Source organism: Epinephelus lanceolatus, chromosome 12 (genome assembly GCF_041903045.1).
Source record: "Epinephelus lanceolatus isolate andai-2023 chromosome 12, ASM4190304v1, whole genome shotgun sequence".
Classification (NCBI taxonomy): Eukaryota; Metazoa; Chordata; class Actinopteri; order Perciformes; family Serranidae; genus Epinephelus; species Epinephelus lanceolatus.
Window position 1 is genome coordinate 23,533,928 of NC_135745.1, and position 16,263 is coordinate 23,550,190.

Sequence of the window (16,263 nt, forward strand, 5' to 3'; positions counted from 1 at the left end):
TGTATGTTGGAAACAACAACAAAATCATTTATCTAGTGAACTGTTGTACTCGAGCATCATGAGCTCACATTGCTAGTAACACACAATGTTGATTCATCCCAATCATCAATCAACATTTCGTTGCAATCATTATACTCTCATCCTTCAGTGTGCATAAATACACTCTCACGGAAGCTCATTAACTAGATAATCAGTCCACACTACCTGCGTTGGATTCCATCCCTCCATAAAGTGAGCAAGTGTTCACAACTTCCACAAAACAACTGAAGCCTTTCAGAGCATTTTTAGCCACGCTAACGGCACAGACAGTCCATCACTGTGGTTCAGACTGAAATATCTCAACAACTTCTGGATGGAGGATGGAGCCTAGTGACTTAACTGATCTTCTGCCTTTTGTTCTAGTGTGCCCATGAGGTTGATATTTATGGTTTTGGGTGAAACATCTTCACAACAATTGGATGGACTGCCATGAGATATGGTTTACACACTGGTGCCCCCCTCAAATGTGTCCTTAGTGAGTGCAGCGCCAGCAAGTGAGAGCGACATTGTTTTGTGAGTGCATTGTTTTCGACTGGAAATGTCCAAACCGGTTGAGAGCGAGTCTTTCGGACGCCCTGTTTCTGTTTATTGCCCCATCTAATTATCACAGCTGATTCATGACTTTAAAATGAGGAGTTATCTACACAACACCTTCTCATTTCACCACAAAAACCAAAATAAGGTGGCAGCTGGCTGGAGGGAGATCGCCATGGAGCTGAAAGTTTTTGTTAAATGTCTGTCGGCTCCATTGTTTGTCATTTCCAGTAAATATCCCAATATAGTGAAAATGTGGGAAGATAACAAGTACTCACCCGTCTTTTGAGTGGTTATGTCTCCAGTCTGATCTCAAATGCACAGCTGATAGGTACGTCATTTGTTTACATGACGTAACAGAAGTGCATATTTAATGCATTCGTTGCGGACAGAGCGTCGGATGTACAACGATGCAGCACGATAGAATGTAAATCACTTGCTGTTAGGACACGCTTTCAGGATGACCTCGGGTCAGGTCAAAATTTCAATGTGTCCGACACTTAATGAACAGATACCATCAGCCTCAGCTGTACTTTGTGTTTAGTGCTACTTAGCAATTTTAGCATGCTAATACACTGAGCTACAATAGTAATGATGGCATGGATTACACCTGCTTAGCATGAGCATGTTAGCATTGTCCTTGTGAGCATATTAGCATAGCAAATGTTATTAGCATGCTGAAGTTAGCATTTAGCTCAAAATGAATTTTAAGTATTAAATGTTTGTTAGTCCACATGAATAGGTAGTTGGTTAATCAAACAACAAGCTGGGTTAGCATTCATTCTTTCTTTGGAAGTTAGCATGACTGTAGTCAGAACATCCACAATTACAAGAAAAAGATCAAAGTGAAAAAATAGGAAATTTTTGTTATGAAAGCATTTCATTTGTTAATTAAGAGAAGATGCATCTGAGGAACATGCTGCTGCGCTCAATCTCACTGGATCATTGTGCGCAAAATACGGCTGGCTGCTGTGGCACTGTGGTTTAAGTTATTACAAGCAAAAAAGACTTGTCACTAAAGTATAGCTCTTAGTAGAGGTGTAAAACAATAACACGATATGATATTAAATAGGGATGCACGATACTGGATTTTTTGCCGATATCTAATATGCTCATATATAACATACAGATATCGATTCGTCCATTTTTCCCCACCCACATTTAGTGATCATCAAGTCTCTTCTGTAGTAGAACTGACATCATATTATACATGCATACTCTTATCGTGACGTCACACCAGCAGATAGAGACATGAAATACAATACTTTTCAATGTATGTGATATTTATCCAATGTGCAAAATAAGAAAAAGCACGTCGGTCGATTCTGATAGTTCATTTTAAAGCCAATATCGGCTGATACCGATGACATGCCATTATTATAATGTATTCTTTGGACAACAATACAACAGTTGCTACCAGAATACGATTCCGACTTAATTCAATTCAGGGACCTGCAATCGATATAAGATGATTTCATATGACCATTTAACACAGGTTGTTACAGAAAAAGCTGACACCCCTTTCATTTTTGCTTTTGGCAATAAAAGAAAAAACATAAATAGTTAACTAATAACTAATAACTAACTAACTGGTTAAGTTCAGTAAAGTTTACTTGTAACTGTCTTCACTAACACACACACAACTGTTAGGGTTCACAGACAGTCACCATTATTATCTTAAGCTTTTTTACATTGCATAAATTAGCCTAGCAGGCAAGTGGACTTTTCCTCCACTCTTACCTTGACAAATTACCTGTATAATTTATACTTCCTCTTATTTTCAGTTAGTTTAAGGTCACTGCATCGCCTGACAGAACATGCACTTAAAATCGAGAGCAACAAGTTAGCGGAGTGAGATGATCAGCCAGGTTCATTATTTTTCTTGTGTTTTATCTTGTGATGGTATTGTCTACATGCGGCATGTGCTTTTTCCGTTGACCTGTCTTTTCTCTGAAATCCAAATTATTTCCAAACTTCTGATTTATTCCAGAGACGGGAGTAAACATCGTCATCTTCTTTTTTTAGCTACTTGCTATTATCTTTCTAGCGCTAGCACTGTTTGACTGTGACACAAACATGGTTGGGGAATGTAAAAATAATGTCCGACTTACAGATGATATAAGCAGATGTTTTCAATCCGTATCAATGAAACTGGCTCACTGATTAGTGAATAGATACATCAACCGTGATACTTACAAAAGACTTGTTCATGGCTCGCTTGACCTCATCTGAACCATCGCTGTAGATCTGCTGGAAGAGCTTATTGAGCGCTGCATCTCCCTCCAGCTTCTCATTTTTCTCCTCCTCGCTGATGTCAACCACCATCTTGTCCCATTTGCAGGAGTGGTGGGACGATGTCGGGTACTGATCTGCTGGAGAAGTGAAACTGTGTTAAAAAGGCTTCAGTTTATAATAGTTTTAGTCCAGACCAAGTCAAAGGGATTTTAATCTCTTCCTCTCTACAGGGACGTTGGCGTTCTCAGCAGACAGCACTGTCTTTCAAAGGCTGTAGTGGGCTAAAACCAGACTGAAGATGATGGTATCACATGAAAGTAGAAGACGTAAAGAATGCAAGTCATGCTAGCTCCGAAATTAGGCTAAATTTTGGCGAGGGAAAAAAGGGCATGTCCATTTTCACAGGGGTCCATTAACCTCTCACCTCAAGATACCTGAATGGGTTCTGTGGGTACCCAGGAGTCTCCCCTTTGCAGACATGTCCACTTTGTGCCAGTGCCATGAAGTTTTGGGCAAAAACCATGCAGCTTTTTTCACAATGTATTATTTTCACCTATTGTATTTGAATATTTCTGCGTACAGGAGTCCCTAAACAGTCTTGGCATTGCAGACACTGACAGTGAATGGGAAGCTGAGACTCAATGGATTCATCTTCAGGATTCAATGAGCCCAACTGTATTAATAGGTGATGATGTTATCCTCCATAGCAGCCGTTTCATTAGTAGCGAGGCCATGTTTTAAAATGGGACTTCATTGTATAAACTTACTTATTGTGACCTCCAGGATAATCACAGCCTCGAGAAACTAATTGTCACAAACAAGAGACCTTGAGCATTCAGAGGACAGATGAAGGTTTTATGTATTTATTTTTTCCAGTTTTCAGAAAAGAAACACTCACAATCCAATTGCCCAAAAGTTCTTCCAGAAATCTTCAAATGTCAAAGGTTTTTGATATCAAATCACAGCATGGATTTTTCTACAGTGGTCCTCAAGGTCTTGGTGTCTTAGTTTGGTATTTTGGAGGGATTTTCGACCATTTTTATAAATTCTCAAATGGTAGAAAAGGCTCAATTTTAGCGCCAAATGTATGTAACAAATGGTATCAACCCAAAACATGCTGCAACTTAAGAGACATAATTGAGCATGTAAATGGACATTACATAGTTCCATCATAATGTTCTAAGCCCCTACACACTCTAAACTTAAAAGTCTGACAAGACGTCGCTGACCAAAACACATTTACTACACATCTATGACTAGAAAAACTTGACACACTGAGTTGAGCTGCATCTCAAAATATTGTTCAGGTTCCCAGCTCTCAGATGAAGTACACCACTTCTATGGGATCTGAAGACTGAATCATTGTGATCTCACACAACCAACAACAATCACTTCCGGAGATTTATTTCAATTTTGGGGATATGTTAAATTGGCAATATTGTTAATTCTGTTGTCATTTTAAGCTGTAACTGTAACAATTAAAGACCAATAGAGGCAGCGGTAGACCAGCAGCTTCACTGTCTAAGTAAAATGACCCTTTTTGTCAACAGAGTCTGATGGCTCTGGTGGTAAAGCACTGAAAATATTCTAAATAGAGCATACACTTACACTGATTCTGATTTTTTTGGCGGGCCGTATTTTTAATGGCTAAAAACTAGGCATGAGCAAGTACACCATTATCTGTATCTGTGTCTGTATCTGTTTATCCAACTAAGTTATCTGTATCTGTATATGTACTGGAAACAGGAAGAGTTTAGATCAGAGGTGGATGGAGTTAAAATTGAAAGTGGGTGGGACCTAATCTGAAGTTGTTATTATAAGCCTGAAATTGATATGGGTTGATCAGAAGTTGTTATATTTATTATTATTAGAAAACTATTCACATACAACAATCTCGGAATTGAGCTTTAGGTCATTTTTGATCAAGACATTAAACACGGGTACCCAAATGAGGATTTCCCCTCATCAGGAGCACAGATATTGACACATTTTACCCATACAGTACTCGTATTCTTATAAAGTACATTATCTGTACCGGATAATCATTTATTCTGAGTATTCCGCTCAACCCGTCTAAAGACAAAGCAACAGAGGCAGCGATGTTTGATTTTAATCTATGTTGGGCAAGGTTTTTCTACCCAACTTTATTGTACATAAACACTGCAGTTAGGTCTATTCTGTTGCTGTTTTCTCCCCTTACAGATCCCCAGTCCCTCCTAAAAAAGACAACAATGGGCCTATGATAGGGAGAGGTGGAGTAGAGGAGGGTGAAGCAGCTGAGAGTCATTTGGAGAGACGGTAAGCAGAGCTCTTTAATCACACTGAAACAAACAGCTCAATGCTTATGTGAAACAGTACAAATGTTCATAAATGTTTTTCAGTGAGATTTTAATTGAATGCCGTTCATCACCTTGACTTTTATCACCTCATCACACGAATATGTACTAACTGAATTCATTTCTGCTCCCGGATCATCCGACACAGACTCTGACGGATCACATTGTGATTTGATTTCTATATTTTCAGAATGAAGTACGCCCACTGTAATCCCAACAAGAGATGGAGAGCGGGGAATGTAATCCAGACGCAGATTTACATAAATACAGCACCAGACGCACAGTAGACATATTCAGGCCAAGTGTGGACATGCAGCAACATGATCCCATGAAATCAGATGTCAAATATCATGTTTAAATGTAACAGTAGCCCCAGTTATAAGCAGGCACTTATAAACAGGGCGTCCTACAGGCTGAGCTGGTTGCAGGAAAAAGATGGTTTGGCTGCCCACTTAACTTTTACTCCCCCTTCCGCACACACACACACTTACATAAGTAATTAATCCTGTCAGTAATGGGAATGTGTGGGCTAAAATACTGAGTCATATTTCGCTGTCATACCTTTGCCTCTCTCTGTATACTTTTGCCGTCAGACTAATGAAAGACTCTAGCAGGGCTTGACTGCCCACTCATTTTAGTGCAGAACAGACAAACACAGGAGCTTATATTGATCTTTGCAGAGAGGGAGAGAGAAATAAGAAGAGGGTAAGGGAGGCAGAGATGAGAGCAGAGACAGGAGGATAGTTGGGGGGAGAGAGTGTAAATGCAGAAGCTGTGGACTGACTAGGGTTGAAGTGTTTGATGTTGGACTCCTGTCCTTCTCCCTCCAGCTTCTCCCATCTGATGGCATCTGTCTTCTTCATCTTGAACTCCACCTGACAGAAAAGAGGGGCGATAAGAGGGGGGGGAGAAGAAGAGGAGGGAACAAGGGAGATAACAATGTTAAACAAAATGATCTTCTTTGGTGCGCGGGACAAAAATAACGCTTCCATTAGAGTGACATCTTAAAAGTACAGGACATCAGATCATTACTGAGGCCAGAGAGGCTGCCTGTTCAGAGCCGACGTCAACTCAGAACTCAGCCTGCGTGTGTGTGTGTGCGCGTGTTTGTGTGTGTGAGAGAGACATCAGGGATATGCGGGGGCACAGCTCAATCTCGAACCTCACTGACAGACATACTGCACTAACGAGATGCCTGTCAGCCAGAGGGCCAGTGTGAGAGACGGAGCGAGCGGGAGGGAGGGAGGGAGAGGGGGAGATCCTAATTCCACACAGCAGCATCTGATCCAAATCATTACACCAGGAGAACATGGGAGAGGAGGAAAACAATGAGGGGAGAGAGGACATGGACACACGCTTTTAACACTGAGCTGCATTGACAGGGCACATACCAGCGAGACACGCAAGCTGCGGCCCCCCCATCACCCACCCTGCCTCCCATTAACAGTGTGTGCGTTTGATATGCGCACACGTGAAAGACAGCGCTAGTTATGTTGGTGCAATTAAGGAACATTTCTGCTCTGCTGGGCGATGTGATGATTCATTTATGAGGGTGCCAGAGGAGAAGAGGGAACCAAGAGGTAGACAAGGTTAGAGGAGAGGAGGCAGAGAGGCTGAAGTGTGAGTGAAAAAAGCAGATTGAGGGGAAGAAGACAGTATGATCGCTGCTACCTCCTCCACCGAGGTGATGAGCTAGTGCGAGTCGCTGTACACTGATAGATCACTTCGGTGTGTGTCAGCGCTTTCTGCCCCACAAAGGGCCTCGTGCACAGCGAGGCATCTGTGCAGTGTCCGAAATTAACTTTTTGGCTCACCTGCGAAGGGCTGTGAAACTAAAAAAAGACGATCTCTGCTGAGAATACAGGTCACTGCCCGAATAATTCATATTCATCCTTCAAAAGAATATGTCTCCAAACTTTCTGCAAGTTTGATCTGATTCTGTGAAAGAAATGGGAGCTGTGTCCGACAATTTTGGTTACTTTCTGGAAGCAACAATCTGACATTCACACCCACTTCACACTGTGATTAATGAGGTGTGAAGAGGTCAGAAAGTGAGCAGGTTTTGAAATGTACAACTGAGCACAACACTCGGGCCATACATACAATACATTATCATTTTGTGAAAAACTGCAGTTCTTGGAACGGTGACGTGATGCTGGCTCCAATCCCTGCAGACCCCCATGTTAAAATGCCCAACTTTACAGCAGGAATAAACACATTTACAGCCTGGTACAAGAAACAGTTTTGGTCTCTTGAGCCAATTTAAACATTCATGACAGTTGTACGGGGGAGAATTTTTATATAACTCACCCACAGACTCTTCATTAAGGCTTTAAGTTGAGCATAAATAAGGGTGGGACACTTTGAGTGACAGGCTGTCTGCTGACAGTGTCCTTGACCTCTCAGTAAGATCCACAGCTCCAGCCTCTCGCCCAAATATACCAAATACCCAAAAAACCAAGATGGTGACAACTGAAATGCCAAAGTGAGGCTTCAAAATGAGAGTCCACAAACCAGTGGGTGATGTCATGGTAAGTACATCCATCATTTTTACAGTCTATGGTACATGATCATTCACGTAAACTGGGCATGCGTGTGCCGATGTAAACAGGAAGCAGAGAGTGTCTGGCCTGTGGCTGGTTGCTTAGTTACAAAAAATACAAAGGAAGAGGAACAGCAAGTAAGACTTTGCTTGGACCAATGACGAGGTGGAACTGCTACTGAAGACATGTAAAAGGCGGCTAAGGCAGCGGAAAACAGGTTCGGAGTCATTACAAAGGAAATATGGCTACATATCAAATGGCATGGGGTAAAAAAATGACACATTTAAACAGTAACCAAATAGAAAAAAAAATGTATAAATCAATACACAGATGTTGAGTATTGATTGTTTTATTATATATATTAATAAAACTGCAAATACAAATAAAATTTTGGTAGCCTACTAAAATAATAACTACTGCTTTTTCAGTCCACTACACACATTTTGCTGCAGAGTTTCAAACTGACACACGGTCAGCGGCATCTTCAAAAGTCTCCATTTCAGGGGTTCGGAAACACCAGAGTAGTGTGGAAGCTAGGTGTAAATGTAGTAATGGTTGTTGGTTTGACAACATATTAGTGTGAATGCCTTCTAGGTGAGACTACCTGAAAACGTGTGTTGTTATATGCATAGATAAACACATCACGCCCCTCATTTTAACTCGGGGTTTTGATCAGGTGTACACACTGTTGCCTTTCAATGAAGTCAGTCAACATGTGGTAGAGACAAGTTCTTTCGAGCAGAGCCCAGCCTCTACAGTAAGCATATTGTACATATGTTTTGAAGTAACCAAATAATCACTGTAAACACTTACAAAAGTGTGTCTTATTAGTCAATGCCTGTAAAGTGTGAGGTGGGAGAAGTTATTTTGGGAGTCCAGGGTTCAGGAGGTAACACTTGTTCATTGAATTCATTTCATGCAGAGACAATGTTAGGCTACCATCTTTTGGAGCACTTCAAAAGCTTAGATTTGCATCAAACTCTCTTGGCTGAATCATCAGTATGAAAGATGAGATACCATTTTACAAAATATCTGGTTCTCTGATAAAAGTTTAAAGGTAACCCCCAGTGTGTATAAAAATGTAAGGTGAGACGTCTTCATGGTGTGCTTTGGTATAAAACATCCAACTGCCGAGTTTAAACTTCAGTTGCCTTGTTGCTAACGGCGAGCAGAAAGTTAAGTTTGTGTTCATGAAACATTCAGCAACTTAAATCAGTTCACTTTTGGATTTTGGTTCTATTTGGCAACTATGGTGCTGTTTTTTGTTCCTAAATGCAACACTACGGGCAACAGTCACACAACCTAGGTCACGGATCATTTAAATACAGCTTTAAACTAAATAGGAAAGTGCATTTAGGGCGTGTCCAACCACTTCTGCTAGTTAAACAGAGCATAATCTGAGTGAACTTTTTAGTGCAAACTAAAAACTGTAATTATAAACTTGACAGAGGAAACACAACTTAACTTTCAGCTTAAAATAATCAATGAAGTTACGCTGCCCCTCTTGCGTAAACGTGCACAGTGTCTCTCTTAATAGGGAGTCGGACAGCAGCTCTGCTCTGCTCTCTGCTATGTTCACATTTTAGAGATTGTCATTACTATTTTCCTCATGAATGTGGTTTTATTTGACCTACTCCAACCCACCTGCGCCTCCCTGAGTGTGTAACAAGCAGAGTGTATGTGCACTGTGGACCCGTCTATGTAGGCTATCCGAATAATGCGCCCTTTAAATAGCCATAAAATACTGCACCATTCTGACTTAAGTTTTTGTCACTTTCTTCTGACCACTTGCACCTGACCACACTTCATTTTATGACCGACACGCCCATGGGCACACAGATGGGTGTACTCACACAACAGAGGGTGCTGTCCGTCAAAACAGCAACTGCGTTGGTGCGAAACTAGCATTGACAGTTGAGCTGTGTGCTGCTTTGCGCCAGCTCTAACATAGGCCCCTTAAAGTTTAGCTTCTCCCAGTATTATCTGGTATATTGATAATGAAAATAATTGTTGGTTGCAGCCTTCCTACTGTGGCAGTATAGCGCTAAGGCTCATGGGAAACATAGTATTTAGATCACTGTTTACCAACTGGTCCAGCCACGGGGTCCAGATTTCTCCTTAGTCATTAGTTTAAGGTCCACACAATTCAATATATTCAGCGTCATACTCACATTTGGCCATATCATCAAGCTAGTTTGCTGTCTCTGTTAAGTAGCTGTCAGTTAATTGCTCACTCTACAGCAGGAAACAGCGCTTCAAAATAAAAGCTCTGTGCTGGAAATTCACTGTACTTCAAAATAAAGTGTGTTTTTTACAAACATGTTTGCAAATAATTTGCGGCCCATTCAGAATAAACCTGCGAGCCACCTTTGGATCATGACCCACCAGCTGGGAACCACTGATTTAGATCACCTGCCATCACAGACTGATGACAAAACATCTTTTCAGGAATAAAGTTAAACACTGATGCCCACTATACAAACCTATAGTATTGTTGAATTACCCAGAATACATCAGTGTCTCTATGTAGATTTATTAAACCCTGCTCATCAGTTGTGACTGCTGGTGTTTGATTATCTAATTTCAATCGATTTTCTGAGACAGCTCCTCTTGACATGTTAAATAATTGTTATTTCTCTGACGGATGCACCTGCAGTCTGGGCACAGAGGCTCCTAAGAGCTCTGTAAGAGGTCTCGTGGTGCTTTCAAGACTTCAGCGCATATCAAAGTGTTGATTTGCTGACCTGCTCTAATAGCTGACAAATACTGCTAATTGGCGTTCAAACTAATACAGCCTTTGTAGTAGTGCTTGTAATTCTGATTAGAGGAGGCTGATGTCTTTTTTATTATGCATCAGGTTTTTTTTGTGTGTGTGTGTGTGTACCCCTGTGGATAAACAGTTACAGATATTAACTAAAATAATACAGCTATTATTAAGCCAGCAGTTTTCATTTTTAACAAGGCAGCAACTCAACAGCCTTTCTGACTGCTTTCAACTGATTAGTTAATGATCATTAAGGCAGAGGCAAAAGACCCATTTACCCTGCCCATTATTCCACCTACTGTTATTTATAAAAGGCACAATTGCAGAATGGGAGGTCAGAGCTGTCTCACCTTTAAGCCGGGAGCAGAGGTGGTAATTGCACCGAATCAATGTCTGTGTAAAAGGGACAGCTGGCAGGACGGGATGAGTGCGACCCACAGCGGGAGATTTAAAAAAGTAGCTGTTAGTGGCTAACTCAAAGAAGAACAGAGGCTGAAAATGTCCACAAATTGGGGAGACAATGAGGTGCAGGATAGCAGAGGATGAGATTAGCCGCCATATAACAAGAGACGGTGAACGATTGTTATTGCCATGTTGGGCCATTGTTGTCTGTAAAGCGCTGGCGACACCTAACTTATATGTCACACTAGAGGCCGACGCTGTTATCATACATGTCATGCCAGTCACACCTCATTTGCTTCCATGATGCCAGCATGCTGTCTAAATTCACACACTGGAGTGACATGATGCCGCCATCATTTGGTTCTGTGTAAAAATGCAAAGCCAGAGTAAAGAAGGGACTTCATAGTGTCCCTATGGTGCAATCTCTGGTCCTTGTCTGTTCTGAGAATGTAGCCCTTTTTACACAAAGACTTCAGACCAAGCAAATTAAATGTTCTCATCTTAAAATCACCATCCAGTGTTGCAGGTGCTGTTAATTCTCTTTAATGTGTCTGTAGTGTGAAGTGCAGCAGGACTCACGCCGCGGCTCTGTGTGCGCGATTGTATGCGTGCTCCTGGGCCATACAACATTAATCTGCTGCCACATCTGTGTTTCCTGGCTTTTAAGGGACATGGCAGGCCAGGCGCCGCCTGTGTGTCTCTCTGTGTGCGTTTCTGTGTGTGTGACAGGCGAAGAGATGCCTCGTAAAGGGATGTGACAGCAGAGGCACATACAGGGGCCACCACCCACAGGACCCCAGGGGCTGGACTATACAATACTGTGCTACATACACACAGACACACATGTGTGTGCACACACACACACATGCTATTTACAGAGGGGCACAGGGGTCCCATGTCATTTGTCACATGTGTTTTGAGCCATCATCCTCCCTCCGCCCCGCCATGACTCCTCACCCAGCATCTTTGCCTTCTTTCTCCAGATCCCCGCGAATTTCAAAACAAACTCGGCGAGAAAGACGCATAAATGAAATAAATATAAACATTCTCAGACGTTGACAGGCATGAAAATTAAAGAGCGGAGACGCCACTTTAGCTATTTGCCCAAAAGAGATGAGTTTGGAAGTGAATGAACGGGCGAGCGTGGATCCGAAACAGCATGTAGTGTGTTTGCGCGCATGCATCTGGGTGTGTGTGCGTCAGCCGTCTGTTCTGATCAAACACACTGGTGTGTAATTGGCTCCCCGTTGTCGCGGTGACCCCTGCGGTTGGAATGTCTGTCGTGGTGGAGGACAGGAGGAGGTCGCGCTGACGATAATGTGCTACAGACGACACTCACGCACACACTGCAAATACTTTGTGTAAACGGCACAAGTGTGTTGAAAGATTACTGTTCAGCCTCTGTGTGTGTTTGTGTGTGTGCATGTGCATGTGTGTGTACATGCTTGCACACTCACGCCCGGCTTAGCCTGCCCCTGCTAAGTTGTCTTTAAAGACAGCGAGGAGATGAAGCGTAAACATTGTGGAGCGAAGAGTGCAGGGCAGCCTATTACAGAGACAGACAGACCGACATTGGTTGGGAATCAACAGCTCCAAGGCAATGCCTTTTTTTTTTTTTTTTTCCTCAAACGCTCATTAGGGATGCATGCCAATCTGGAGAAACTTGATTTGCTGATGCCGTTGTTCATTTGAATGTTTTTTTCCCCCCAGTGGCTCCTTGGCTTCAGGAAAATGAAACGGCTCCAAAATATTTAAATGAGACACGCATTGAGAGCTGCTCAGTTCGCCGGGGCCTCTCACACTGTCGTGCACGTGTGCAGACACATTTCACCTGTAGAGTTTTTAAAGACTTGTTATGCCTTCTTGAACATTTCAATGCTGCAATTACCAGTGAGGGCTCATGAGCTCGTTGTGTGTGAGTGTGTGTGTGTGTGTGTGTGTGTGTGTGTGTGCGTGCGCGTGTGTGTGTAGGGGCCATGTGTACCGGAGGAGCCCAGTGGACCAGGGAACAGTCAGGGCTTTGTGGGAGAGGAGGTGGGTTTGAACACCCCTGTGTGTGTGTGTGTGTGTGTGTGTGTGTGTGTGTGTGTGTGTGTGTTTGTATGTGTGCAAAACACAGAGACAGACAGAAGGTCTGTGTGAGGGGCCACGGAGAGATTGACCAAACAAAGACAAAGACGATAAATGAGGAAGAAAGAGGAAAAAGACGAGAGACTGTAGAGAGATATGAGAGAGAGTCTAAGGCCATCTTCAGCTGTGGTCTCTCTAAGACTGAGCCCTTGTTTAAGCTGCAACCCACGTGCACCTCTGGTATGCAGTGTCTGCTGTTGCCATGGAAAAGCGAGAAAGTGAGTGAGAGTGAGAGTTTTTTGAGAGGGGGCAGTTTCTGTGCAGGTCAGTCTCCACTCGGCACAGTGTAGCCGCTGGATATAATGCACACAATATAGATGTCAGGTTATGTAACGCCACTAATCAAATTTTTGCCACTGTGGCACCATACAGTGGATATTTTCAGCACCTGTGATCATGTGCTGCCCTTTCGTTCCCCCTGTGGCCTTGCTGTAAAAAAAAAAAAAAAAAACGAGAATAAATATCGTCAGTGCTTTCAGAGGCACTGTGGCTCGACTTGTTTGGAGATGTTAAAACCATAGGATGTTTTTAGCCACTTGATGTAAACCCCTTTTTTTTCTTTATGCTTTTTCATCCATATTACAAAATTATAAATCTAACAGAAAAACATATAGAGCTGGGTATTATTTTGTTTGTTATTAATTCTCCTTCTGTGTCGGAGAAACAAAGAAATCTTCATTACCGTTTTGAAATAATTCAGCCCTTCATTATACTACCTTTGAATTAGGGCTGGGCGATTTAGACAAAAGCTCATATCTCGGTACTATGGCGATCCACGATTTGTATCTCGGTATCTTCTACGAAATGGGCTACATGTTCAGTTGCATGTCAAAGCCACATTTGAGATGTCACAAGCACTTTTATAAAAACAGACTGAGATCAAAATAAAATGCAGAGACAGGGATTTTAGTCCCCTGTTTGAAAACATGCAGCTGCACAATAGTTACACCTCCAATACACTAGTCAGCGGCAGGGTTTCTGTGAAGTGCTGTAAAGATTAGTTGATTCAAAACACACCTAAAACACACATTAAACATGCCTTAATAGCAACAATTTCAAACACAAGTACACAACCCAGCTTCACTGTAACTCACAACATTCACAGACAAAGCACTTGTCTTTATCTGGACACATTTTCCCTACAAATACAACATGTTAATGTTTTTAGCACAAGCCTATGGCATTTAACGTAGTATAAATGAGCCTAGCAGCTAGTGGACTTTCCTCTTCTCATATAAAACCAGGGACAACAACAACATTTAACAGTGTTAAAATTTTGCACCGGTACAAAATTCGTCTCCATTACAGCTCACAAGGTTCACTGACAAAACACCTGTGTTATACTAAACATGTTTTCCAAACAAATATAACATGCTAACATTACTAGCACATGCCTATGGCATTTAACATTGTATAAATTAGCCAAGACTGAATTTTACATTGTACATATGAGCATATGATGGTAATATTATAATTTAACTTGAACAGAACTCAATGCATCATTACGTAACTAAGTGCAACCACCGCCAGGTGTTAGGGGCCGTACACATGACGCGTGTTTTGTGCAACGTTAAATGTAAAATGCTGCTGAAACCCATCCAACAATGTTAATATTCTTTTCCTGTATAATTCTAAATTAAATAGTCAATAGGCCAAATTCACTGAGGCTTTTGTGGCTGTTTAAAATCACTGCAGGCTGCACTTCTGAAATGACATTTATATAATGCACAAGACATTAATAATGTATTTGACTGCATTTACGTCAGTATTTGAGAGGCACGTCAGCTGAATCAATACCATCTTCACTCCGCTCTGCTCATGTAGGTGGCACATGTGTATTTTATGCGTCTTTTTCATCTCCCATAAAGGTCGTCAGTCTCCTGCTGGATTAATTACACAACTACCACTTAAAATTGCCATTGACTAATAAACTTTTTTATTTTTTCTACTGTGGAATTCAGCTTTAGTGGAAGTAAACTTTGTGGAGTCAAGATCACTGTATTATCATAGACTCTGTACTCATAAGCTCCTTTCACACATGCAATCTATTCCTGAAATGTTCAGGTACTTTCCCTGCATGAGTCCATGTGTGAATGGACGCAGGGATCGATACTCGGGAAAATCTGCCAATTTCCAAGCTCAAGACCATTTTAGGGAAATTCCAGTACAGCTGTGTTGTGAATGACAGCAGAGACATTGCAGGGACAGGCAGGTGAAGGGTTACATCCATCTGACAAAAGAAACAATTACAAGAATCCACTGATGATGTATTTGTATTTTTGTCATTATGCGTCGCCGCTGAAACGTTCACTTACAGCCTCTCTTTGGCGTTTGAGCAGCTTTATAAAACTCTTGAACATGAAATGGCTCCTTAATTAGCAAGTTGGCTTTACATAGACGGCATATCTTTTCAATTTCTCCTGACATTGTGTTGTTTGGTTTGTTCACTGCTCCGCGACATGCGTGTTAAGGCCCGAATGTACTCGGGCGGAACATACGCGGAACGGATTCTGCGGAGGTCCGCGCGGACTCAAAGCGGACGTCCGCAAGCCCTGTGCGCGCAAAGCTCAGATTTTACGACCACGCGGACTCCGCTCCGCGCACCAGTGACTGCTCGGCATGTATTTTTCACATCGCGGGGATTTTTCACGGACATTTTTACAGGAACCTACAACGCGGAAGTGCGCTCGACTATGAAAGCCCGAATGACTGCAGACATTCCTCGCGGAGTCTGCTCCGCTTATAGTATGCCCGACTATGCTTGTGTTGAGCGGGCGGAGGCGTTGATCTCCCCCACCCTCCGCTCTCTCACTAAGCAGCCTCCCTTTGTCTCCTCTCACTCAGCCTCGTTCAGCCTCGATCTCGTCAGCATGCTCCACACACGCGCTGTTTCCCCCTCACACCTCGCGGCTGCATCGTCATTTAAAAAAGACATTGTGAAACAACCCTTCTATCGCCGATGGGCGATTGGATCACCTATCGGCACAACCCTACTGATAATGCTACATTGTGAACAACAAATCCATGTTGACATCAGGGGGAGAGCTCATTAATGTTAGCAGCCGAAACTAACAGCTGACGAAGGCTGCATCGAGTTATGCGTTCAAGCTCTCATTGTAACAATAGTATTACACAAAAGGTAAATTATAACATTATCATGATGTGTTCAGTGTAATCTTGTAAAAAGTAGTTCTTCGAGAGAAACTTGAGTGAATACAGTTGTTTAAAGGAGGAATTTGTGGATGTTTTCACAGCAATATAAAATAGAAAAGGAATTATA

At 42.2% G+C, this 16,263-nt stretch overlaps 1 protein-coding gene and 1 pseudogene across 5 annotated transcripts in view; both read right to left on the reverse strand.

The window, feature by feature from the left end:
* sugt1 (SGT1 homolog, MIS12 kinetochore complex assembly cochaperone) overlaps positions 1-16,263 on the reverse strand; it is a 33,509-nt gene that overhangs the window by 1,791 nt on the left and 15,455 nt on the right. For 3 of the 5 annotated variants that reach the window (XM_033651497.2, XM_033651496.2, XM_033651499.2), the window contains exons 11-12: positions 5,929-6,019; positions 2,770-2,945 (exon numbers count right to left, since the gene is read on the reverse strand). In XM_033651497.2, the coding sequence (XP_033507388.1) occupies positions 2,770-2,945; positions 5,929-6,019 (267 nt within the window). The remainder of the gene's footprint in view (positions 1-2,769; positions 2,946-5,928; positions 6,020-16,263) is intronic. The other 2 variants (XM_078173137.1, XM_033651498.2) reach the window with 1 other exon arrangement.
* LOC144465031 (uncharacterized) lies at positions 11,361-15,899 on the reverse strand (annotated as a pseudogene).